This window comes from Rattus norvegicus, chromosome 12 (genome assembly GCF_036323735.1).
Source record: "Rattus norvegicus strain BN/NHsdMcwi chromosome 12, GRCr8, whole genome shotgun sequence".
Taxonomy (NCBI): domain Eukaryota; kingdom Metazoa; phylum Chordata; class Mammalia; order Rodentia; family Muridae; genus Rattus; species Rattus norvegicus.
The window spans coordinates 14242133-14267505 of NC_086030.1; the positions used below are offsets into that span (position 1 = coordinate 14242133).

At 41.6% G+C, this 25373-nt stretch overlaps 2 protein-coding genes across 2 annotated transcripts in view; both read right to left on the reverse strand.

Annotated features, from left to right (window-relative positions):
• Positions 1-25373, reverse strand: part of Hint1l2 (histidine triad nucleotide binding protein 1 like 2) — an 865401-nt gene that overhangs the window by 459872 nt on the left and 380156 nt on the right. The window lies entirely within an intron of this gene.
• Positions 968-22872, reverse strand: Cyp3a71-ps (cytochrome P450, family 3, subfamily a, polypeptide 71, pseudogene). Its single transcript, XM_063271907.1, has 6 exons — positions 22034-22872; positions 18926-19053; positions 8023-8139; positions 3813-4039; positions 1483-1645; positions 968-988 (listed from the first exon to the last, which is right to left on the reverse strand). The coding sequence occupies exons 1-6, from the start codon at positions 22215-22217 to the stop codon at positions 968-970; spliced, it is 840 nt and encodes a 279-aa protein (XP_063127977.1). The 5' UTR covers positions 22218-22872.

Here is a 25373-nt window from a genome sequence, read left to right on the forward strand (position 1 = left end):
GATTTTGATGAAGGTATACAAAAACATATACATATAATGTTTACATGCATGGCACTCTTTATTTTGTAATTGATTCATTTATGAACAAAAATGATAACTGTAGGCCATGCTCTCAATCATTTATGAAAGGGTTTCAATGTGAAAATATCCTCAAAGAAACATTTGGAGTCGGAGGAATAAATAATGTAAGTTGATATACAAAAGAGAGGGGATATACTTCAATACAGAGAGAAGAATTATTTTTATTAAAACGCGAGGCTTTAAAGACACATAATGGTCAAAATTGCATCCATGAGCCAAAATTGAAATATGGAATAAATCAAGACATTAAAAATCTAAGAGGAAGATTTATTTGGAGAGTGAAGAGGAACTTGAAGTATGAGGGTAGAATAAGAAGGGGAATAAAGATACCTAGTTTATGGAAATATGACAAATACCTATTTTTCTAGAGCAGAGCTCCTAAGAAATGAGCTGGAATTTTACTGAGAATGTTCCATAAGGTTGAAATTTATCTTACCATGCAACTTTTAAAAGACTTATATTTTATGCATAGGAGTGTTTGCCTGCACATTGCATACATGCAACTAGTGGGAAGTCTCAAGAGAAGTCAAAGTGGGCCAGAAGAGACAAATGGTTGTGACCCACCGTGTGGTTACTGAAAAATATACTCAACTCCTTTTAAAGGGCAACAAGTGATTTTAGGAACTGTTTCATCTCATGAGTCCAAGCAAAGGCCTTTTAAAATAGTAATTCTTAACTTGGATGACATGGGAAACCAGAAATGAGCTTTTAAAGACAACCTCTGGGTAAGTTGTATTGTAATTTCAAAAAACACTAGGAATCTTGAGGTTTCTTTTTGAGACACATAGCCCATGTTGGCTTCAAATTCACTAATGGCCAAGGATTTCTTGAAATTATGATCCCCAACACTCTAACTCCTGACTACAGGGATTATAGATATGTACCTTCACAGCCTGTTCATGTAGTTCTGGGAATGAGAACCAGAGATTGGTACATGATAGGCAAGCATTTTGCCAACTAAGAAACCTCTCAGACACCATGTATGAGTTTTAAAGCTGTTCTGTAATTCTAATCTACATGCACAGTTTGAAAAAACTATGAGAAATGGCCTTCCAGGTGCTCTGAAAGAAGAGTCGAACATGCAACAAACATTGAAGATCTGATCATTGCACCTCTGGATGTCAAATGACATACCCGTCTCCAATGGACTTGACTTGAATATCAAACTCAATGAATGGAAACCTGTCACACTGGACTACACTGATTCTTCATAGTACTAAGCTCTATTCTATACAAACAGAGAACAAAAGACTCCTTAGTTAATACCTACATACAAATAACTCATTTGGACAAAAACAAATTATTATACCTCAAACATACATTATCATGTTTATACACAGAATGTTTGGTTGGAAATTTTCTACCATAGAACAATATTTGTAGAGATAATTTTTCCCTCACCTGTGTTTCTTTACAAGGATGGAAGGAGAAGTTTTGCAGAACTTTAGTGACAGCAAGTTTCATACTCATGAGAGCAAATCTCATGCCAAGGCAGTTCCTGGGTCCATTTCCAAAGGGCAGATATACATAATGACCAGTTCTACACTTGTTCTCCTTGCTGAACCTGGAGACATAACAATAGAAGTCAGGAGGATAAAAGCTTAAGAGCAACACATGCAAAGTAGCCTTTTAACATCTAACCAGAACTCATAGGGAGTTTGGGAATGGTTCACTGAACTTCTGCTTGCAGGTATTTGCCCCTGAGAATTTTACACTAAAGGTCCTTTTCATTCCCCTTATCTTATAAGAGTCTCCATATGCGTGGGATAAGATAAATGCTATTTATAAAAAATGCATCCTTGTGAACTCACACAGAAGTATAATAGTTTTGTTATGAGGTAGGGGAAACCAATCATTGTGTGATGGAATGGAGGGCTAATTCAATGGGTGAAATTAATGCCTAGCACTGAAAATCTAGTCAAAAACCCATGGCTGCAGACATCATAGATGAGAATTTAGTGCTCTTGTTCTGCTAAATGGACATGGTACCAAAATGCCTTCTAAATATTTATCTTTACACACAAAAATTAGTGCTGATATTGGCCTCCATCAGAATAGCTTAAGTTTGAAGTGGGATATAGTGAACACAGAAAGTCGTGGCTGGTCATATTGCTGAGAAGTGGTGGTGGAATTCTCAGTACCTTCAAAGCTCAAGAAACATCACTGAATAAAAGGCAGGAAAAAGGTAAGCACCAGGGCATGAAATGTGTGCTGTGACATATTATCTTCTACCCATGTCATGCTCATTGCACTCATGAGCTCACAACATCTGTGGATGACTACTACAAGACTAGACACATCATAATTCCATCATGGGAGGGAAGTGGAACCCAGAAGTTACCACATCACACAAGAGCTATTTTCAATAAATGCTTGGTGGACAAGGGAGTTGTTCTTCAATGGTGCAGCCACTGGTAACTTCTCCAGTATTTAGCTTCTATACATATGTCTCTGCAAGCAGCCCTTAGTAAACTCAAAAGTCGCAAAAAACAAAACAAAACACATGAAAACAAGAGGGAGACGGGTTGAAGGTAAAAAGGGACTCCACATGAATAGGAGTGAGAAGAGACAAGGCAATGTGAGCAAAAAATGCCCAGAATCCATTATCCACTCATGTGATTGTAGAAAAGTAAAAAGGAACTAGAAAGCAACTACATCTTTAAACAATCAAAATACATTTTGGATGATGCTATTTGGGCTATCTGCCTTTCTCTGTACCAATACCATACAGTTTTTATCACTATTGCTCTGTAACACTGCTTGAGTTCAGGGATGGTGATTCCCCTGGAAGTTCTTTTATTGTTGAGGATAGTTTTAGCTATCCTGGGATTTTTGTAATTCCAGATGAATTTGCAAATTGTTCTGTCTAACTCTATGAAGAATTGGATTGAAATTTTGATGGGTATTGCATTGAATCTGTAGATTGCTTTTGGTAAAATGTCCATTTTTACTATATTAATCCTGCTAATCCATAAGCATGGGAGATCTTTTCACGTTCTGAGATCTTATTCAAATTCTTTCTTCAGAAGCTTGAAGTTCTTTTCTTTTCTTTTTTTTTTTTTTCCGAGCTGGGGACCGAACCCAGGGCCTTGCGGTTGCTAGGCAAACGCTCTACCACTGAGCCAAATCCCCAACCCCTTGAAGTTCTTATCATACAGAACTTTCACTTGCTTGGTTAAAGTCACACTGAGGTATTTTATATTATTTGGGACTATTATGAAAGGTGTCATTTCCCTAATTTCTTTCTCAGCTTGTTTCTCTTTTGTGTAGAAAAAGGCTACTGATTTTTTGAGTTAATTTTATACCCAGCCACTTTGTTGAAGGTGTTTCTCAGGTTTAGTAGTTCTCTGGTGGAACTTTTGGGATCACTTAAGTATACTATCATATCATCTGCAAATATTTTGATTTCTTCCCTTCCAATCTGTATCCCTTTGATCTTCATTTTTGTGTGATTGCTAGTTCCAACTCTGAAAAACACATTACATTTACAAGACTGCAGTGGGTCATTAATTACTTAAGGAAGAAGGAGGAAAACATTCTGCATTTAATTGGTCTTAATTTCTTCCCCTCTCATTTCCCCTCTCCTATCACTTCTTCTATCTCTCTACCATTCTCCTCACAGAATGTAAATGAATGCAAAATCATATTATATCATCTTCCTATAAGAGACATCATAGCATACACAGGCCTGCATGGTGCAGAGTGGGTTCCTGATTCTAGGGTTCTGGTACCTCTCTGGACGAAATTCCTCAGGCTCTGGCCAGTGCTGTGGGTCATGCTGAAGAGGATACAATGGAATCATCACCATTGACCCTTTGGGGATAAACACACCATCAAGTTCTATATCTTTTTTACACATTCTGTGAAGTCTACCAGTAACTGGATAAAGTCTGAGGGTTTCATTAAACACCATATCCAAGTACTCCATTTCCATCACAATATCATAGGTGGGAGAGGCCTGGGAAAAAAGAAAATGATTTGTGCTGAGATTTTAGATTATCTTTCAACTGTGTCTAGTGTTGAATACTCAGTAGGCTCAAAGTTAAGCTCAGCAGATCAAAAGACCTTAGTTATACTTGCAATAAATTTTAAAGGTTTTTGTTTATATTTTTTTATTTTATATATGTAGATGTTTTATTTATATATGTTTATGTATACTATATGAGTAGAATGACCACAGAAGCCATAAAAGGTCCCAGATTTACTGATCTAGAGTTAACGCAGTGGGACCTGTGAATTTCATGCTCAGATTCAAATATGGATGGATCCTATCAAAGAGTAGCCAGTGCTCTTAACCATTGTGGCATCTATCAAGCTTCTTACAAAGTAGAATGACTATGACTTGGTGCCTGGAAGATGCTCATTTAGGGAAGGATCTACCATGTAAGCCTGAGCATGCGAGTTCACATACAAATCATTAATAAAGCCAGACACAGTGGCATCCATTATAATCCCAGTAGCAGGTAGACTGAGACAGGTGGTGCCTGGTGCTCATTGGCTAGACAACTTAATCCAATAGATAAGGTCCATGTTTGCTAAAAGAGCCTGATCATAAAACATGGTGTAGAGAAATTTAGAAATATACACAATGTAGGTCTATGACCTATACACACTCACACACACAAACACACACACACACACGCATGTGCACTAATTTACATACATCCATAGACACACACACACACACAAATACACAGAAGAGAGACAGTGACAGAGACAAAGACACAGAGAGAGTTGAGTTTGGCTCATGATTTAGATACTAAGGCTCACACTTTGGCTTCTTCTCCTATAAATATACATAGAGCGGGGAAAACATGGTAGAGGAATGAGTCAACCCACAAAGCTTAATCAAAGACAAGGTTAGCCCCTCTCTGTGCACAGCTGGAAAACAGCAGAACTAGAAGTATTCTTGAACTATGCAGAAAGATGTATGATAAGGGCATATTTTTAATCTCACACAGGTTGGTGAAACTTGGTCCTCTTCTGGTCCTAGATAACAGAAACACAAGGTCAAGCCCATTGTCTGAACAACCTTCTGTTGCCATGACAGAATTTATTGTCTATTTCTCCTTCTGTGGCCCTTTTATGATAATTATTAAACTTCACTGGGAAAAATTAGTGATTGTGTCCTGGTTTAAAATTATCAAGGGCTGCTGGGATATTTCAGTAAACAAAGGCACCTGCCCCAGAGCCTACAGACCTGATTTGGACCTTGAAAACTCATGTGGTAAAAAGAAAACAAATTCCTTCAAGTTTTCCTTTGACATCCACACACATGCTGCAGCACATATGCCCACATATGTATCTAAACTCATACACATTCATAAGTAGGAACATACATATATATACTTGTACATACATGCATACATACATAAATACAAATAGGTAAAAACATTTTTCCTGCATTTGAAAGGTAGCTGAGTGGTGTGAATTCTAAAACTTATGCTCACTCACAGATATATTTACAAACACACACATTCCGAGAAAGTTATGTATACACCCCACACAGAACATACACACACTAACCCTCACTAACACACTATTTGTCTTTCTCTCATTCTCTCTCTGTATCTCTATCTGTCTCTCTCTTTGTCTCTGTCTCTCTGTCTCTCTCTGTCTCTCTCTCTTTCACACACACACATATACACAAAATACTATGGGTGACAAGAATGTCTTTCTTGAGACTTCTCCTTTACCTCCTACACATTCTTCTCATCTTATTGGGCAGAGCATGATCAATTTCCTCCTGCAGTTTCTTCTGGACATCAGAGTGAGTGGCCAGGGAATACAAGACAAAAGAAAGTGTGCTACTGGTAGTGTCATAGCCACCAAAAGTAAAGATAATTGACTGGGCTATGATCTCTATGTCAGACAGGGCTGGAAATGAGAAAACATTTCAGGTAAGTCATGACATGATGGACCATTACAGAGGAGATAAGGACAAAATCAAATGAGCCCTCATTTTCTAGAGAGACTATTAAGATGTCATTCAGTCACTCTTAGACAATCATCACTGTGACAGATTTGTGACACATCCAGGAAAGGAGAATGCTTAAGGCAGGTTGTCCCAATGTTTCTGCTGTTCCTCATCATCCCAGTGGGCAGCTTCAAGACATACATTTTATGTTCTTAAATTTTATTTTTTGTTATAAGTATATCTGTAATCTTGTGGAAAGGTTGTGCCATGTGGGCAGGGTGCTATGTGTGTGTGGATGGCGCCCATGAAGGCCATAAGATGGCATTGGAGGCCATAAAGATAGAGTTACAGAATGTTAGGATTGTGTTGTTGGTAAATTCTTTCTTACAATTAGTGTAAGCCCTTACTACTAAACTGAAACTGGTCCGTAAATCCACAATCAGTGACTATTTTTAAAGTTAATATTTATTTTAGCGATCAAAAATGAAACAGAGATGCATTCAGTCCCCAGAACCTTATACACCAGGCATGGTTATGTTTGTGTTCTGGGTTACACTGGAAGATTGACTGGAGAGAAGAGAGCCAGTGATGGAGGAATTTGGCTTCTGAGCAGCAAGGGAATCAGCCCCTCTAGGACTGATGCTGAGAGCTTCCTAGAAGCTTTTTTTTTTTACACAAAAGTCAAGTTTAGTAAGTCAATTTCCACATACAAAACCTCCTATCTGATAGTGGACTTGTATTGAAAGACATAAGCAATTTTCAGCTATAGGATACTGCCTGGTTTTCCAGGTATGCCTCTACACTAAGTTACACAGACTCTTGGAGTACTTAGAAAGAACATCATTAAATCTCAGAGATCACTGACAGAAAGCTACCTCAAAACTGAAGTGCCATTACTCCCAGATTCATGCCAAATATAATTTTTCAGCTAAAACACTGCCTCATAGTCTCATGAATTAAAGGTCATTCTTGGACCCACTTGAATGTGGATCAGCCTAGGCTAAATGGACCCTCAGGAAAAAGGAGGAGGAGGTATAGAAGAATTTGAAGTTAGCTGCTCACATGGTGGAGTTTCAAGTAAGCAAACAGGAGTGGACTCAAAACACAGAGGACTTGGTGAGTTTAAACAGTAAACTTTGGGACCAAAAAGATCACACTGCTGCATATAAGCAAATGAGTATATGGGAAATAGTTGAATAGGTAAGAATGCAAAGCTCCATTTCCTTGTCTCAAGGAAATAGACAGGGAGGGATTTAACAAGATATGACACGCATTCATCTGTTATCTGTACACACACATAGCATGTGCACATGTGCACATACTCCTGCACGTGCATGTACTACACAAAGAACAGAAAAACCTTAAAGTGTTTTTTATGGTTTTTCAAAACAGGATTTTTCTGTGTTTCACTGCCTGTCCTGGCATCTATGATGTACACCAGGCAGCCCTTGAACAAACAGAGAACCACCTACCTCTGCCTCCTAAGTGCTAGGATTAAAGGCATGCTCCAGCACTGCCCAGCTATGAGTGATTTTTAAGTACAAAAAAGAATGAAGAGAACAAGTAAATTTGAACAAAAATGTTTTTCCCATAAATTACTTAAACATCATACAAATGAAAAGTAAATCTTTACCATGGATTATGGTAGAAAAGAACACGTCCACTAGGGTTTCCCAGAGAGCTTCTGCACCACTTGGGTGCATGTCCCCTGACTGGTTGTTTAGACATAGATGTCTAAGCAGAGCTCTGAGACTGTGCCGGGAAAGACACAAATAGTACCTGTGCTCATGCAGGTAAGGCGGAGACTATTGGAGAGGTCCATTATGACCATGCTTTATGTTAATAGCAAACTTTTGCCCATGTGCATCCAGAAAATTACAAGCTGATAATAGCCACTTCTGTTTTTCAGCAATTTCACAGAAGTATCCCTCTACTGACAAACCCCTGTGAGACCCACCCACCTCCTCAACAGCAGTACCCCTCTACCTAGAAAAGCCTGTGTATACATTTCCTGAACAGCCCACCCACTCCTCTAGAGCTGCCTTGTCCACAGACTGGGAAGGGTTTCCTTGCTTACCTTTATGAGACTCAGAGGAATTATTGTGAGCATTCATCATCAGCTGAAAAAAATCCACTTGGTACTGGAAGCATAAAGAAAAATTGCAAAAAGAGAAGGTCAAGGAACAGGGCAGAAGTGGATCAAGAGTGCAAAACCATAATTCTCTCATTAGTGAGAACATGGTTCCCTTAAGCTCAAAACTGTGGATAAGATTTTGTGAGTCATCAAGGAACAAAAGCAAATGTGGATGAACTAGGAAGAATTAGCTTCCTCATCAAGCACAGTTACAAACAATTACAATACATACAATCTTAAACAATCACTTTTATTCTTTGATAATGATTTTGAAGGCAAGGAAAAAATATTTCCTTTTTAATAATTTGTATTTGTTATTGGAGAGTTACATACATGTATAAAATCAAATATTGTCATCTCCCCCAACTGTTTCCTCCGTACAATTCCTTCTATATCGACTCTAACATTTCTTCCTCACCACTCCATGCCCTGTTCTTAATCAAGCACTGTCTTAGAGTTTTATTGCTATGTCAGACACCATGACCAATGTAAGTTTTATAAAAGACAACATGGAATCGGGGCTGGCTTACACGTTCAAAGTTTCAGTCCATTATCATCATGGAGGGAGCATGGCAATAACCAGGCATGCATAGTACAGAAGGAGCTGAGTTCTACATCTTCACACAAAGAAAGCCAGGAGCTGACTTAACATGCTCAGAGAGCTAGGAGGAAGATCTCCAAGCCAACCCCAACAGTGACACACTTCCTCCAACAGGGCCACACCTTCTAATAGTGCCACTCCCTGTGTCAACCATATGCAAACCATCACATCCACTGGCAGGCCTCCACAGGCTTGTTTAAACACATGAGTCTATGGAGGCCATACCTAAACAGCATAATTTAAAAAGTACATTTAGCTCATCTTCCAAAATCCTATAGTCTAAAAGACCAAAGTACAAAGTTTCTTCCAAGATCCATCTAATCACTTAACTATAATCCCCAAATTAAGATAGGCAACTCCAAACTCTGCCATCTCCATTTCTGATGTCAAAGTGGCCTTCAGATCTTCAATGTTTTTTTCATTTTTGTTGACTACAAATTCGTTTCTCCTCAGCTGGATCCACTCCCTGTCAGCAGCTTCCCTCAGCAAAAGGCGGGTGACTCTGCCATCTTTACCATCTTCTTTCTCGAAGGCAGCTTCAATGTTACAGCATGTTTCGATGTCTTGGATCCAACTGATCCTCCAAAGGGCTGGCTTAACTTCTCTAGATCTGTGCTCTATAGCACTTTAACTTCACGTTGATCCACACTACACTGCTGTTGTTGTCCATGGTGATCGTTCCATTGTACTCCAATGCACGGGGGTCTTCCATTGCATCTAGGCTTTACCAATAGCCTCTACTATATTCTCTTCATGGTGCCAAGACTTGACTTCTTTGCCTGACTCCTTCAGTCTTGGGCCATCAATTGCAACTGAGGGTGTACTTTCACCAAATGACCTTCCATGGCTCCTCACAGTGCCCAGCCTCAGCTGCTCTTCATGACTGTAGGGAGCTGTATTGGATTTGGGCCTGGCCGCTTTGTGACTGTATGGCCACAGTTAAGATGACTGCCATAAAGTCTTGAGATTGTTGGACAAAAGCCTCTCCCATGAATTTACGGCACAGGAAGAAAATCTCGGAATGCTTTCAGCCTGCCTGATGCATGTGGAATCGACACACCTGGGCTACACCTGGGCAGTGGTCAATTCGCTCCTGCCTTTTGCTTTCTCAGTCTTTGTTTAAGATTTAGGCTGGTCTTCCTGGATATTTCCCTAATTAATTCAGGTCTCAAAGTCAGTCTTTTGTTACCGAAGTCACGAGCCAGGTAGTCTTGAGCCAGGGTTTCCCACTGTGCTTCCCAGATATTTTCTACCTGGGCAACTTAGGTATATAAGTGGTGAATAAAGCTACAGGACTCTCTCTCTCTCTTCCTCTCCTGGCTTGACATGAATAACCTGTGTGTGTGTGTGTGTGTGTGTGTGTGTGTGTGTGTGTGTGTGTGTGTATGTGTGTGTGTGTGTGTGTGTGTGTGTGTTTCTTTTTAATCCTGCAGGCTTTCGCCCGATTCTCAGTACCATGTTGGTGCAGGCACCGATAACTGGAGGTTCCACCAAGATCGGAGAGGAGAGGATTACTGATGGGACGTCCCAGAAGCCCGGCCGGCATAGGAGAAGGGACGTATTGGGTGAGTGAATAGCGAAAAGGAAAATTTTCCCGCCATGGGAACTGCGAATTCTACTTCACAACTAGCGGATCAGATAGTTGCTTTGCTCAAGCATTAGGGAATCGGTGTAAAGGAAAAAACAGTTGAAGTATTTATTAAAACCTTAGAAAAAAACTAGTCCTTGGCTTGTTCATTCAGGAGGACTTAATATTCCTGACTGGGAACAGGTTATGAGAGATTTGGAAAGAATGCTGTGGAGATATGGCCCCGAGAGCATTCCTGCCGCCACGCTTTCTTTGTGGAGATTGGTCAAGGATGCTCTCTTGAAAATAAGGGGACGGAGGTCAGAGATAGAAAGAACATTTGGAGCGGCACAAGATGATGCCTCTTGTAGGTCCTTACAAACCTCTGATTCAGATCAGAATTCTAGTTCAGAGGGGGAGAAAGGAGAGACATCAGAAGAGGAAATAGAGGTGCCTAAGAGGAAGATTAATAAGCACAGGGCCACTGAAAGATCAGGATCTCATCCCCCTAGTGTTAATCCCTTCTTTAAAGGAGAGGGGGCTACTGCTCCTCCTGCCTATGAACCCTATTCTTCCCTGGAGTGGTGTTGTGAAGACAAGGCTACAAGGAGAGGGGTAATTTTCCGTGAGCCTCCCCTTGGACAGGGGGTGGCATTTCCTATTGTTGTGGTCCCGGACCCCAGCAATTTGGATCAATCCATTAGACAGCATGCTCCTCTGAGTTTTAAGGAGTTGAGAAACCTGAAAGAGGCAGTCTCTGCTTATGGTCCCCTTGCTCCCTTTACTTCTGCCATTTTTGAGTCCTATGTTGCATTCACTCTGACTCCTGGAGATTGGCAGCAATTATGTAGGGCAGTATTGAGTGGGGGAGACTTTCTATTATGGAGGGGAGAATTTCAAGAACAATGTGTGCAACCAGCTAGACTTAATGTGCAAGCAGGATTCCCCCAGCGGAATCTAGAAATGTTGATAGGAACAGGACAGTATGCGGCCCTTGCAGCCCAGATTCAATATGATCCTGCTGTCTATGCTCAAATTTCCACAGCGGCAGTTAGAGCTTGGAAGGCCCTGCCCAATAAGGCAGCCGGAGAACAATTATTGAAGGTAGTACAAGGACCCTTGGAACCTTTCCAGGAATTTGCGGATAGATTATTACAGTTGACTGGAAGGCTGTTTGGAGATATTGATACTGCTATGCCTTTAGTGAAGCAATTGGCATATGAGAATTCTAATAAATGGTGCAAGGATGTTATTAGATCTCATAAGAATAAGAGTTTGAGTGACTATATTAAATTGTGTAAAGAAATAGATGGGAATTATGTGATGGGACAGGTCATGGCTGCGGCCATGCGGAAGGGACATGGAGGAACCAGGACTTGTTTTGTGTGTGGACAACCTGGACATTTTAAAAGAGAGTGCCCTCAGAACAAAAGATAGGAGGCCCTGGATTATGTCCTCGGTGCCATAAAGGCTATCACTGGGGAAATGAGTGTAGATCTAAGCAAGATGTTGAGGGACAACCTTTAAACCTTCCGGGAAACAGAAGACGGGGCCCGCTCTGGGGCCCACAAGCCAGAGTGTACGGAGCCATGAAAACTTCTGTGGTAGAACATACCCCAACACAGTTTATCCCTCAAACCAATCCCTTTTCGTAAAGGACCTGGTCAGAGGGACCCCAGGAAGTGCAGGACTGGATCTCTGTTCCTCTGCCAGAGCAGTATTAACCCCTCAAATGGGCCCCCAGGCACTTGGCACTGGGGTACATGGGCCTCTGCCCTCTAAGAGTATAGGCCTTTTATTAGGCCGCTGCAGTGCCCTGATGAGACGAATAAGAATCTTTCCTGTAGTGATTGATTCCGATTTTACTGGAGAAATTAAAATTATTGTTTCTGTAGAAAAAGGAGTTGTAGTTATTCCTCAAGGGGATAGGATAGCTCAATTAGTCCTTTTGCCCCGGTTTCATACTGATAATCCTGTGTTTAAATACTCCCGTGGTAATCAGGGCTTTGGGTCCACTGGGCCCGGAGCATTTTGGGTGTCCTCCTTAGAGAAGCGTCCCACACTCACTCTATGGGTTGAAGGAAAGCCCCTGCCTGGGCTCCTAGATACTGGAGCTGATACAACTGTAATAGCTAAAGCTTCTGGCCAAAGGCCTGGCCGCTAGAAATATCTTACTCCACCTTACAAGGAGTGGGGACAGCTACAGCTTCTCTAAAAATTAGCAAGATTCTTAAATGGAGAGACGAGGAAGGACATGAGGGATGGTTTCAGCCTTTTGTTTTAGAGCAAATACCTACCAATTTGTGGGGACGAGATGTGCTCAATGATATGGGGGCTGTGCTGACAACTCAGCCTGTATGAAATGTGATGAGGAAACAAGGCAAACCTTGTAGTGTAAGCGATAAAACAGATTTGGGAAATTTATCCTAAGGGTCACTGTTGATAAGCCTCCGAATGTTAAACCTTTGGCCATCACCTGGAAGTCTAATGATCCGGTGTGGATTCCACAGTGGCCCCTATCCAAGGAAAAATTGGAGGCAGCTCATCAATTAGCACAGGAACAATTAGAAGCTGGTCATATTTTTCCTTCCACTTCCCCTTGGAATACACCTATTTTTGTGATTAAGAAAAAGTCTGGGAAGTGGAGATTATTACAAGATTTAAGGGAAATCAATAAAATTATGATACCTATGGGACCTACTCAGCCTGGTCTCCCTACTCCTGTAGCTATACCTAAAAATTGGCATATGATAGTTATTGCTTTAAAGGATTGTTTCTTTACTATTCCACTAGATCCTAAAGACTATGAGAGATTTACCTTTAGCATTTCTTCCATAAATTTACAAGAGCCTTGTCATCGCTATCATTGGGTCGTGTTACCTCAGGGGATGGCCAACAGTCCTACCATGTGTCAGGTGTAGGTAGCCTCTGCCCTAAAGCCTTTAAGGCAGAAATATCCACAGATTTATATCGTCCATTTTATGGATGATATCTTGATAGCGGCTCCAGATGAAAAGGAGTTGCTGACAGCATATGCTGACTTACAAGAAAATTTGGCTGCTAAAGGGTTAGTGATTGCCCCTGAAAAGGACCAAAAGGACTTCCCATATCAATATTTAGGACATGAATTATTATGAATAGGAATTTGCCCACAAAAACTTAAAATTAGATTGGATACATTGAGGACCTTAAATGACTTTCAAAAATTATTAGGGGATGTAAATTGGCTCCGACCGACGTTAAAATTAACCACAGGACAGTTGAAGCCATTGGTTGATATTTTAAAAGGCGATTCCTCTCCAAATTCACCTAGACAATTAACTCCAGGAGCTCGTGAATGTTTAAATTTAGTACAACGGGCTTTGGAAGAGGCTCACCTTAATTATATTGATTATCCTAGGCCTCTTTTATTTTTGATTTTCGTATCTGCCTATTCCCCTACAGGACTTTTTTTGGCAAGATGGACCTTTAACGTGGGTTTATTTACAAGCTTCACCTGCGAAAATAGTGGTGGCTTATCCTCAGGTCATTGCTTAGTTACTGTTTAAGGCTCAAAGAATTAGCCTACAGATGTTTGGTAAAGAACCATATCTTATTATTACTCCCTATGCCAAAGAACAGCTACAACATTTAGCCCAGGGACTTACAGATTGGGCCATTTAAATGTGCACAATTGTTAGTCGGTTTGATAACCATTATCCTGATAGTAAGATTTGTCAATTTTTCAAAATGCATCCGGTAATTTTTCCACGAATTATTGTTAGTTCTCCTTTACAAAAGGCTCATGTAGTATTTACTGATGGTTCCTCCAATGGTAGTGCTGCGGTAGTGTCTGGAGGGAAGGTAGAGTTTATAAAAATTCCTAATTGTTCTGCACAGCTAGCAGAATTGAAAGCCTTACAATTAGCTTTGGTTATGTTCCCTGATGAACCTTGCAACATATACACTGATAGTTTATATGTGTCTCATATTGTTTCACCCCTTGAGACTGCTGCCTTCATTGCTCCTGTTTCATCCATTTGTTCCTGCTTATTACAAGTACAGGCTTTGCTGTGGCAGCGTCAGGAACCGATTTTTGTGGGCCATATAAGAGGTCATTCCATGTTACCTGGCCCCTTAGCACAAGGCAATGAATTGGCCGATTCTTATACTTGATCTTCATGTTGCTATGTCTTAATGAATAGTACTTCCTATGATAAAGCTTTACAAATGCACAGAAAATTTCATCTTGATGCTAGTTCTTTGAGGTTTCACAATGGAGTAACTAAAGAACAAGCAGCTCAAATAGTCAATCAATGTCCCCAGTGTGCCCCATTTATTTCCTCTCCCAATTTGGGAATTAACCCAAGAGGGTTACAACCTAATGATATTTGGCAAATGGATGTTCCCCATATTTCTTCCTTTGGGAAGCTACGGTTTGTCCATGTGTCTATTGATACCTATTCTGGCCTGCTCTTTGCCTCTGCTCATAGTGGAGAGAAAATTAAAGATGTTAAAAGTCACTGCTTACAGGCCTTTGCCTTTATGGGAGTCCCACAACAATTAAAAACTGATAATGGTCCAACATATACTAGTGGGCCTTTTAAGAAATTTGGTGAGGATTATGATATTGTATATAAGACTGGCATTCCTTATAATCCTCAAGGACAAGCCTTAGTATAAAGAGCTCATTTGACACTTAAGAATTATCTTGAAAAAATTAAAACAGGGGACCAGAATTCCCCACCTGCTAAACTTGCTTTTATTACCTATATTTTACATTTTTTGTTAGTAGATAAGAATAATTGTTCAGCAGCAGATAGACATTGGAAAGGAAAAAGACATAAGGAAGGTCTGGTCCATTGGAAAGATTTGACCTCAGGATTATGGAAGGGATCTGACCCTGTCTTAGTTAGGGTTAGGGGTTCTGCTTGTGTTTTTCCTAGAGATGCTGGAGCACCCATTTGGATTCCTGAACGTTGTGTTTGTCCTGTGTCCACGGAATCCGTTACCAATGGAGATCGTGATCCTGATACCAGTGGGAACAAGGAGCACACTTCAGTCAACAGTGATGTCCACCAATAGGACGCGAGAAAAAACAGCTGTCCTGCCTGCTGACACCAAGATTCAGCTCTCCTGGTTCGGGTCTCTGGAGTCATTCCTGTACCCTTAGAGGAAGATGGAGGATTCCCCCTCATCTTTTGTCATCACAGAGATTTTGGCGTTGCTGCAGTCAGTGTTATCACTGCGTGTGTCCCGTCCCACTGTGGCCTAGGCTCAGACCCTCTGTGCACTGCTGCTTGCTGGAGAAGACTGGACTCCAGCCGTTACCCTTGGCCCCCCTCGTTACCCTGGCGACTCTTGCTGCCTTAACTGGTGTTATCATTTTGCAGTCTGTAGATTCACAGGAATGCCATCTGCATGAAGCTGCTGTGGATTGGGGAACTCTGCCCTGGTTCTGCAGATCTCAGACATGGTTCCATTGCCTGCTGGTTGTTCCAGAGAAGAATGGCCGATCCTGAACTGTCCTGGGAAAGACCTTGGCATTTTCCCTGCTATTGTAGCAGCCATTATTGCTGCAGCCATTGTGTCTGCAGTGTCTGGAGTTACCCTCCCTCAATCTATTGTTAGGCAAGCACAGTGGGTGAACTTTCTGGAGTAGTTGCTAAAAATAGGGAATTCTAAATTTTACTACAGGAGCGGCTTGATGACGGCCCTTGGTGGTATGGCCTTAGCAGCTGAGGAGAACCAGAGAGACAACAAACAAGATGAGGTGCCCACTACATATTGGGAGAGGCTCGATTTCCACAATCTCTTATATTAATGCCATCTGGCCTCTACTCTTTCGCCTCTAGACTTGAGTAAGAGGAATAAAAAGATGACCCAATGTAGCTATCCTCAGTGACGGGCAACTTCCTCTGACCCTTGACCAATCTAAGACATAGAGCTTTGAGGGCGACAAGGTGATCCTATGACAGATAAGGCTGGGGTTGAGAGGTCGATCCTAAGACAGAGGTGGCTACACCCCGTTTAAACATACGGGCCGGTCAAATGCTCCTCTGCCTAATTTCTCCCCCCAAAAACACACACGTATAGCCCAGAACAGTGTGTTGCAGCATAAGTCATTCCTAGCCATTGGGGTGCAGTCCTAACTGCATGAGTGGCTCGCCATGGCCGAGCTGGGCACTCTGTGAGGCATGTCTGATCTCTCTCAGACCACTACTTCCATCTAATGGTCTTTTATAATAGAAAAACGGGGGAGATGTAGGGAGCCGTATTGGATTTGGGCCTGGCTGCTTTGTGACTGTATGGCCACAGTTAAGATGACTGCCATAAAGTCTTGAGATTGTTGGACAAAAGCCTCTCCCATGAATTTATGGCACAGGAAGAAAATCTCGGAATGCTTTCAGCCCGCCTGATGCATGTGGAACCGACACACCTGGGCCACACCTGGGCAGTGGTCAATTCGCTCCTGCCTTTTGCTTTCTCAGTCTTTGTTTAAGATTTAGGCTGGTCTTCCTGGATATTTCCCTAATTAATTCAGGTCTCAAAGTCAGTCTTTTGTTACCGAAGTCACGAGCCAGGTAGTCATGAGCCAGGGTTTCCCACTGTGCTTCCCAGATATTTTCTACCTGGGCAACTTAGGTATATAAGTGGTGAATAAAGCTACAGGACTCTCTCTCTCTCTCTTCCTCTCCTGGCTTGACATGTAACCTCTGTGTGTGTGTGTTTCTTTAATCCCACAGGCTTTCGCCCGATTCTCGGTACCGTGTCGGTGCAGGCACCGACACATGACCACTTCATGCCTTCAAAGTTAGTACTACCTGGATGACTCTTACACATTACCAAGTCCACATTACCAAGGTACAACCTTGGTATCTCTGGAATATAGCTCTCAATAAACACTTTCTAGAAGATTTCACCTCAGTGATGATGATCTCTTTCTTAGCTCCAGATAACTGGTATCAATTATCCCAGTTTTCTCCCCTCTCCTCTTGATTATAAAGCCAGAGACACATGGCTGAAGCTGCTGAGTTCTTTTGCTTGAAGGAGCTGGAACATGCCCCCTTGTTCTGTTACATTTCTAACTCCTTCACTGCCTAAAAGTTTGGTTGTCCTGCATCTTGCTCTGTAGATTGACATTGAATATAAAGATCTCTATGCCTGTCTCCTGGAATTAAATGTATTTTTTTAGTTGCCTGGAGCTAACTTAACTGGGTGGAATCTTGCTCCAAGGTCATTACTCACTTGTTTTAATTTAATATTCTGAACACAGGATTCAGCTCCATTTCACTTCCGAGGGTCCCTTTAATACTGGAACGATACATTTGGTATTTTTTCTTTCTCAACTTCACTTTTCTCATTAAACTGCTCTTCATGTGACTTAACCAGAGAACAAAAATCTATGATGGGTAGTTCTGAGACTTCATTCCTCAGTGAAATTAATCTGAGTATTTTTACCTTAGCCTCAGGCAAACTTTTCAAACAAGGACAAAAAACAACCACATTCTTCACTAAATATCACAAAAGTAGTCTTTATGACACGTACCTAAATTCTTCTCCTCTGAATCCTCTTGGGCCAGGCCTGAACAATTTAAATCACTCTCAGTAACAAAGACTCCCACATTTCTACTACAATACCCCACTAAGCCCCATTTAAAGCATTCCACTTTTTTTCCAAATCCAAAGTCCCGATATCCATGTTCTTCCAAACAAAAGCATGGTCAGGCCTATCACAGAAATACCCCATTCCCAGTACCAGCTTCTATTTTACTTAGGGTTTTATTGCTGAGAATAGACACCATGACCAATGTAAGTTTTATAAAAGACAACATTTAATTGGAGCTGGCTTAAAGGTTCAGAAGTTCAGCCCATTATTGGCAAAGCGGAAGCATGGCTGCATCCAGGCAGGCATGGTTCAGGAGGAGCTGAATTCTACATGTTCATTCAAAGGAAGCCAGGAACTGACTGAACATCCTCAGGAAGCTAGGAGAAGGTCTCAAAGCTTATTCCCAACAGTGACACACTTCCTTCAACAAAGTCACAGCTTCTAATAGTGCCCCTCCCAGGGCCAACCATATACAAACACTCACACCCACTAAATCCAACTAGTGATGTGCATACATGCATGGCTGTGGGGCCATCAACTGCCACATGGGAAAAATACCAGTGTCCATGACCTCCCTCTACTGATGTCAACTCCCAGTTGTTCCTCAGAAAAAGTCAGAGCTTAGAGATATCCTGTCCCATCCATGCTGGAGTTTTGACAGTCTTGATCATGTTCAGGTCTTATACCATGTCAATTATTTTTTCATTCCTTATGCAGGATATTGTAGCTTTCATTCCCATTGATAAGAATTAATTCCTGGCTTATTATCAATCATTTTTGAAAAGTCCAACTTCTCCCCCAGGAAATCTATTCTTTCTCTGTATTTAAATCTAGCCTTTCTACCTGCCATTAAAACACAGCTGAAATGTTCACAGGCCAACGTGTTATAAAACTGTGACCCTCTCTTTTTTTTTCCTTTTCTTTTTTCCAGAGCTGGGGACCGAACCCAGGGCCTTGCGCTTGCTAGGCAAGTGCTCTACCACTGAGCCAAATCCCCAGCCCCAACTGTGACCCTCTCATGAAGCCATATTTATTACCTTCTGCTTAGAATCCAGGTGGGATTCCTTCATACTGTACACAAAGTTTTTGAAAAATGCTATTGAATCCTTTGGGAACACGGAGATATTTAACATATCATATATTGGCTTGAGGAATGGAAACAGTTCTGGAAAAGAAAACAGATAAGTTTTCATCAAAATTCAAGTTTTGTTTAAATAAATCATAAAGCAATCCCAAGAATGAGTCACCAAAGTTCCAACAAGAAGCCATCTCTCCATGATCTTGCTCACATCGAGTCAGCACAATACTGCTGCTTCCATACTTTGGAGTAGCCAAAGCTGCAACCTGATGCTTAAGTTTAGCTCAGTGGCTCTCCTTCATATGGAATGACAAAGAAAATACAAAAGATGGCTCAACTGTTAAAGATTTCTGCAGAAGCAACCTGAGTTTGATCCCTGGATCCCACTCTCTGACGGAAAAGTTGTACTCTGATCTACACAGGCCACACAAAAGCCAAATCATACAGGCATAAAAAGAACAGGCAAGGTTACACAGAGATATCCTGTCTGAAAAAACCCAACCTCAAAGACAGATAAACAAAAAGCAGGAAGATAGAAAAATCACATATTTTCCCTCACTTGCAGATTCTACCCTATATGAGTAACCATGTAAAAAGGTCTGAGGGTAGGTATCATCTAATACTGAGAAAGAGGCACATAGGATAATATTAAGTGATTAGAATAGAATGTAGGCATAGGGACACATGAGCTGTGAATGGAAATACAATTGATAGGAAAAGTATTAAAACCCTAAATGACACACCATGGTCAGTTTTACCCAGAATATCTATAAAAAAGTTAACACTCCTAGAAGAGCCAGTTTTAAATCCCAGTATCGAAGTGGCTGCTCTCAACCACCTGCAACTCCAGTTCAAGGATAATCAAGGTCCCCTTATGGTCTACTTATGCACTTAATGCATGCAAGCAAAACACCCATACACAGAAAGTAAAAATAAACATAAAAATGATAAAGCCATTAAACTATGCAATTGAAGAACTATCCAGGCAGTGGCAGTGCATTCCTTTAATCCCTGCACTCAGAGGCAGGTTGTCTAGTTGAGTTCAAGTACAGCCTAATCTTCAGAGTGAGTTTCAAGCTACTGAATGATAGACAGAAAAAACCTGATCCTAAAAATAAAGAGAGGTCAGTGGAGGAGATAAAGAGAACAAAGGAGATGGGGAGTGAGAGGGAGAGGAAGAAGATACAAAATCAGATATTAAAACATCAAAGTCTTGCATTTTTGGCAGACATTTACATGTACAGTAGGTACAACTTCTGTAGACAATGTATACTCAATCACTTAATATGTTAAAAAGTCACTTACTTTTTAACTCAGCCATGCTGATTCTGAATATAACAGAAAAACAAATATTTAACCTTATATGTGAAGGATCATAGCAGAGAAATTCGTGGCAAACATGTAAGCCTAACATCAATTACCATGAACAGGGAGTATAATTTGCTCATAGACAAAGGACATAGTGACACTTGCTGTATTCAATGTTGTGCTAAATGAAAGATGCCTGTCACACAGACCACATAGTCTATGATCCCATGGACATCAAATGCCCAAAAGACACAGATACAGAGGAAATGATTTGGTGGTTTCTTAGGTCAAGGTGGCTTTAAATTTGCAACGTGACTAAAGCATGATTGACATAGAGTAATGAGCCAGGTAAGCCTTCAGTCATTGCTGAATAAGGGGATATTAAGTATTGTACCCGAAATGGAGCAACTATATTGAACATCCCCACCCAGCAAGGCTCAAAGAGCATGATGAAAGAGGGTGTGCAAATAAAGTCAGAGGCAGGAATGTGGTGTGTGGAATACCATATCCCAGACATGGCATGGTCCTCTCTCAGATCATGCCAATGATATTGGTCAGCATCCTAGCAGGCATCATTGATTGAACTCAACTGGCTACAAAAGCAGATAAAAGGACAGGAAATTGGAATGAAGATGTATCTCCATGTCTAAGAGATGTTGGAAGTAAGAGTTTGGAATGGGCATAATTGAGACAGATGGTATATGTGCATGGCCAGCAAACATGGAGAGTTCTAGACTAAGAGAGAGCCAAAGTTGTATTTATAGGAATTTATATTTATACAAATGAAAGAATTCTAAAATAAAACCAGGACTTGGAGTTGCACAATGTAAACCCTGGCCTCAAGAGGCAAAGGTAGAGAAATTGCTGTAAGTTCAAGGCCACCCTGGTATACAAGGCAATAGTCCAAGGTTAGCTTGGACTATGCAATGAGACCATGCCTCAAAGAAAAACAAAGTTCCACCCATTCAGAGCCTGCCCCACATGTGGCCCATACATATACAGCCATCCAATTAGACAAGATAGATGAAGCAAAGAAGTGCAGGCCGACAGGAACCGGATGTAGATCTCTCCTGAGAGGCCCAACCAGAATACAGCAAATACAGAGGCGATTGCCAGAAGCAAACCACTGAACTGAGAACAGGACCCCCATTGAAGGAATCAGCGAAAGGACTGGAAGATCTTGAAGGAGCTCGAGACCCCATATGAACAACAATGCCAAGCAACCAGAGCTTCCAGGGACTAAGCCACTACCCAAAGACTATACATGGACTGATCCTGGACTCTAACCTCATAGGTAGCAATGAATAGCCTAGTAAGATCACCAGTGGGAGGGGAAGCCCTTGATCCTGCTTAGACTGAACCCCTAGTGAACGCGATTTTTTGGGGGAGGGCTGTAATGGGGGGGAGGATGGGGAGGGGAACACCTATAAAGAAGGGGAGGCGGAGGGGTTAGCGAGATGTTGGCCCGGAAACCGGGAAAGGGAATGATAATCGAAATGTAAATAAGAAATACTCAAGTTAATAAAAAAAATTAAAAAAAAAGAAAAACAAAGTTCCAAAATAGTAGTAATTAGGCTATCTGTCTTTGAATGCGCTGAAAATACTGAACTGTGCCTTTAGGGGATGAATCACGTGACAGGTGAACTGCATACCACTAGAGTCGTTCATTTCGGGAATCCGAAGAAGAGTAAGGTAGAACTGACAAATCTGGCCACAGGGAAGAGCAATGAATCACAAGGCAGAAGAACCATCCACATACCTACTGATATGAACAATGGATCAAAATAATCTAATCTTAAAAATTTCTTGGTTTTCTCCACAAAAGGATCCTTTGGGTTGTTCAGGGAATCAACATTCACGCCAAATGATGTGCTGGTGATCACATCCATGCTGTAGGCACCAAAAATACTGAGGACACAGAGCAATTGGAATAAAACATGCATCAGAGAGTAGGAAAGTATTCATATTCTTGGGAGACAGGTAATGTCAACTCAATATAGACCTAGCCCTTTCCAGCAAACCCATCCTCTACCCATGCAAACTTCTTACTGTCATACTTGTTCCTTTCAAACTGCCTATGTCATCTAGTGTCTAAAGGGGCAAGAACAAACACCTGCACCCCAGTTTCCCCCTCTCCCATGACAACAGTGATGGTCAAGCACTCACTCTTTCACAGAGACAGGCTTGCCTTTCTCTGCCTCTTGCCTCAAGTACTTTACCAAAATGTCTCCATACAGTTTGATGATGGGGAACATCTAAAAAAAGAAAAGCATCCACAGTTATGATGGGAATTCCAGTCACACAGGCTGCAGTTAAAAGAATTGTACTCACCACCTTGAGTTTTCCACTGGTGAACATGGGGGACAGCAAGGCTCTATATCTCTTCCACTCCTCATCCTTTCAGAAAGCAATGGATTTGTTCATGATCCCCATTGGGCCAAGATCCTAGAATCAAAAAAAAAAAAAAACTGCTTATGAGAAATCAGGTACATACTCAGCTGCCTATTGTGGTTCCAACTTTATATTCCAGGATCCTTTGAAATGTAAATATGTCTGTTGTTAGAAAACTAGGTTCAAGGGTCAGGGAGAAGATTAGAACAGGACTTAGGGGAAGGGGCGGAACAGGTCTTCCTGGTTGCTGCTGCTGCAGAGAGCCCGTGGGCAGCACCCCACGAGCGAACTTGAGCCCCGGGACCACAGGTAAGACAAACTTTTCTGCTGCAAGAAAGCTGCCTGGTGAGCTTGGGACACAGGGAAGCAGAATTCCTCTAGGACCAGGCACGTTCTGTGTTTACCGGAAGTCCCACACCCGCGGATCCCGGCCCGCAGCAGCTCTCTGCCCCCAGACCCTGTGAGAGAGAGACCCAACCGCCTGGTCAGGTGGGCACTCCTGAGGCTGCAGAGCGGAAGAGACCACCAACACTGCTCACCCCTGCCCACATCCCTGGCCCAAAAGGAAACTGTATAAGGCCTCTGGGCTCCCGTGGGGGAGGGCCCAGGAGCGGCAGGACCCCTGCCTGAGACACCACCAGAACCTGAAGGAAACAGACCGGATAAACAGTTCTCTGCACCCAAATCCCGTGGGAGGGAGAGCTGAACCTTCAGAGAGGCAGACAAGCCTGGGAAACCAGAAGAGACTGCTCTCTGCACACACATCTCGGACGCCAGAGGAAAAAGCCAAAGACCATCTGGAACCCTGGTGCACTGAAGCTCCCGGAAACGGCGGCACAAGTCTTCCTGGTTGCTGCCGCTGCAGAGAGCCCGTGAGCAGCACCCCACGAGCGAACTTGAGCCTTGGAACCACAGGTAAGACCAACTTTTCTGCTGCAAGAAAGCTGCCTGGTGAACTCAAGACACAGGCCCACAGGAACAGCTGAAGACCTGTAGAGAGGAAAAACTACACGCCGGAAAGCAGAACACTCTGTCCCCATAACTGACTGAAAGAGAGGAAAACAGGTCTACAGCACTCCTGACACACAGGCTTATAGGACAGTCTAGCCACTGTCAGAAATAGCAGAACAAAGTAACACTAGAGATAATCTGATGGCGAGAGGCAAGCGCAGGAACCCAAGAAACAGAAACCAAGACTACATGGCACCATCGGAGCCCAATTCTCCCATCAAAACAAACATGGAATATCCAAACACACCAGAAAAGCAAGATCTAGTTTCAAAATCATTTTTGATCATGATGCTGGAGGACTTCAAGAAAGACGTGAAGAACTCCCTTAGAGAACAAATAGAAGCCTACAGAGAGGAATCGCAAAAATGCCTGAAAGAATCGCAAAAATCCCTGAAAGAAATCCAGGAAAACATAAATAAACAAGTAGAAGCCCATAGAGAGGAGACACAAAAATCCCTGAAAGAATTCCAGGAAAACATAAATAAACAAGTAAAAGCCCATAGAGAGGAGACACAAAAATCCCTGAAAGAATTCCAGGAAAACACAATCAAACAGTTGAAGGAATTAAAAATGGAAATAGAAGCAATCAAGAAAGAACACATGGAAACAACCCTGGATATAGAAAACCAAAAGAAGAGACAAGGAGCTGTAGATACAAGCTTCACCAACAGAATACAAGAGATGGAAGAGAGAATCTCAGGAGCAGAAGATTCCATAGAAATCATTGACTCAACTGTCAAAGATAATGTAAAGCGGAAAAAGCTACTGGTCCAAAACATACAGGAAATCCAGGACTCAATGAGAAGATCAAACCTAAGGATAATAGGTATAGAAGAAAGTGAAGACTCCCAGCTCAAAGGACCAGTAAATACCTTCAACAAAATCATAGAAGAAAACTTCCCTAACCTAAAAAAAGAGATACCCATAGGCATACAAGAAGCCTACAGAACTCCAAATAGATTGGACCAGAAAAGAAACACCTCCCATCACATAATTGTCAAAACACCAAACGCACAAAATAAAGAAAGAATATTAAAAGCAGTAAGGGAAAAAGGTCAAATAACATATAAAGGGAGACCTATCAGAATCACACCAGACTTCTCGCCAGAAACTATGAAGGCCAGAAGATCCTGGACTGATGTCATACAGACCCTAAGAGAACACAAATGCCAGCCCAGGTTACTGTATCCAGCAAAACTCTCAATTAACATTGATGGAGAAACCAAGATATTCCATGACAAAACCAAATTTACACAATATCTTTCTACAAATCCAGCACTACAAAGGATAATAAATGGTAAAGCCCAACATAAAAAGGCAAGCTATACCCTAGAAGAAGCAAGAAACTAATCATCTTGGCAACAAAACAAAGAGAATGAAAGCACACATCCAAATATGAATATAACGGGAAGCAATAATCACTATTCCTTAATATCTCTCAATATCAATGGCCTCAACTCCCCAATAAAAAGACATAGATTAACAAACTGGATACACAACGAGGACCCTGCATTCTGCTGCCTACAGGAAACACACCTCAGAGACAAAGACAGACACTACCTCAGAGTGAAAGGCTGGAAAACAACTTTCCAAGCAAATGGTCAGAAGAAGCAAGCTGGAGTAGCCATTCTAATATCAAATAAAATCAATTTCCAACTAAAAGTCATCAAAAAAGATAAGGAAGGACACTTCATATT

What these genes read in the sequence shown, in the direction of transcription:
- Cyp3a71-ps (XM_063271907.1), bottom strand. Translation starts at nt 22,217, where the DNA reads ATGCATGTTTTATTCCAATTGCTCTGTGTCCTCAGTATTTTTGGTGCC. An exon ending in GAGGAATTTCGTCCAGAGAG is followed by an intron (nt 1,646 to 3,812) that starts GTACCAGAACCC and finishes TTATGTCTCCAG; the next exon opens with GTTCAGCAAGGAGAACAAGT. An exon ending in ATCCTTGTAAAGAAACACAG is followed by an intron (nt 989 to 1,482) that starts GTGAGGGAAAAA and finishes TCTCATTCCCAG; the next exon opens with AACTACATGAACAGGCTGTG.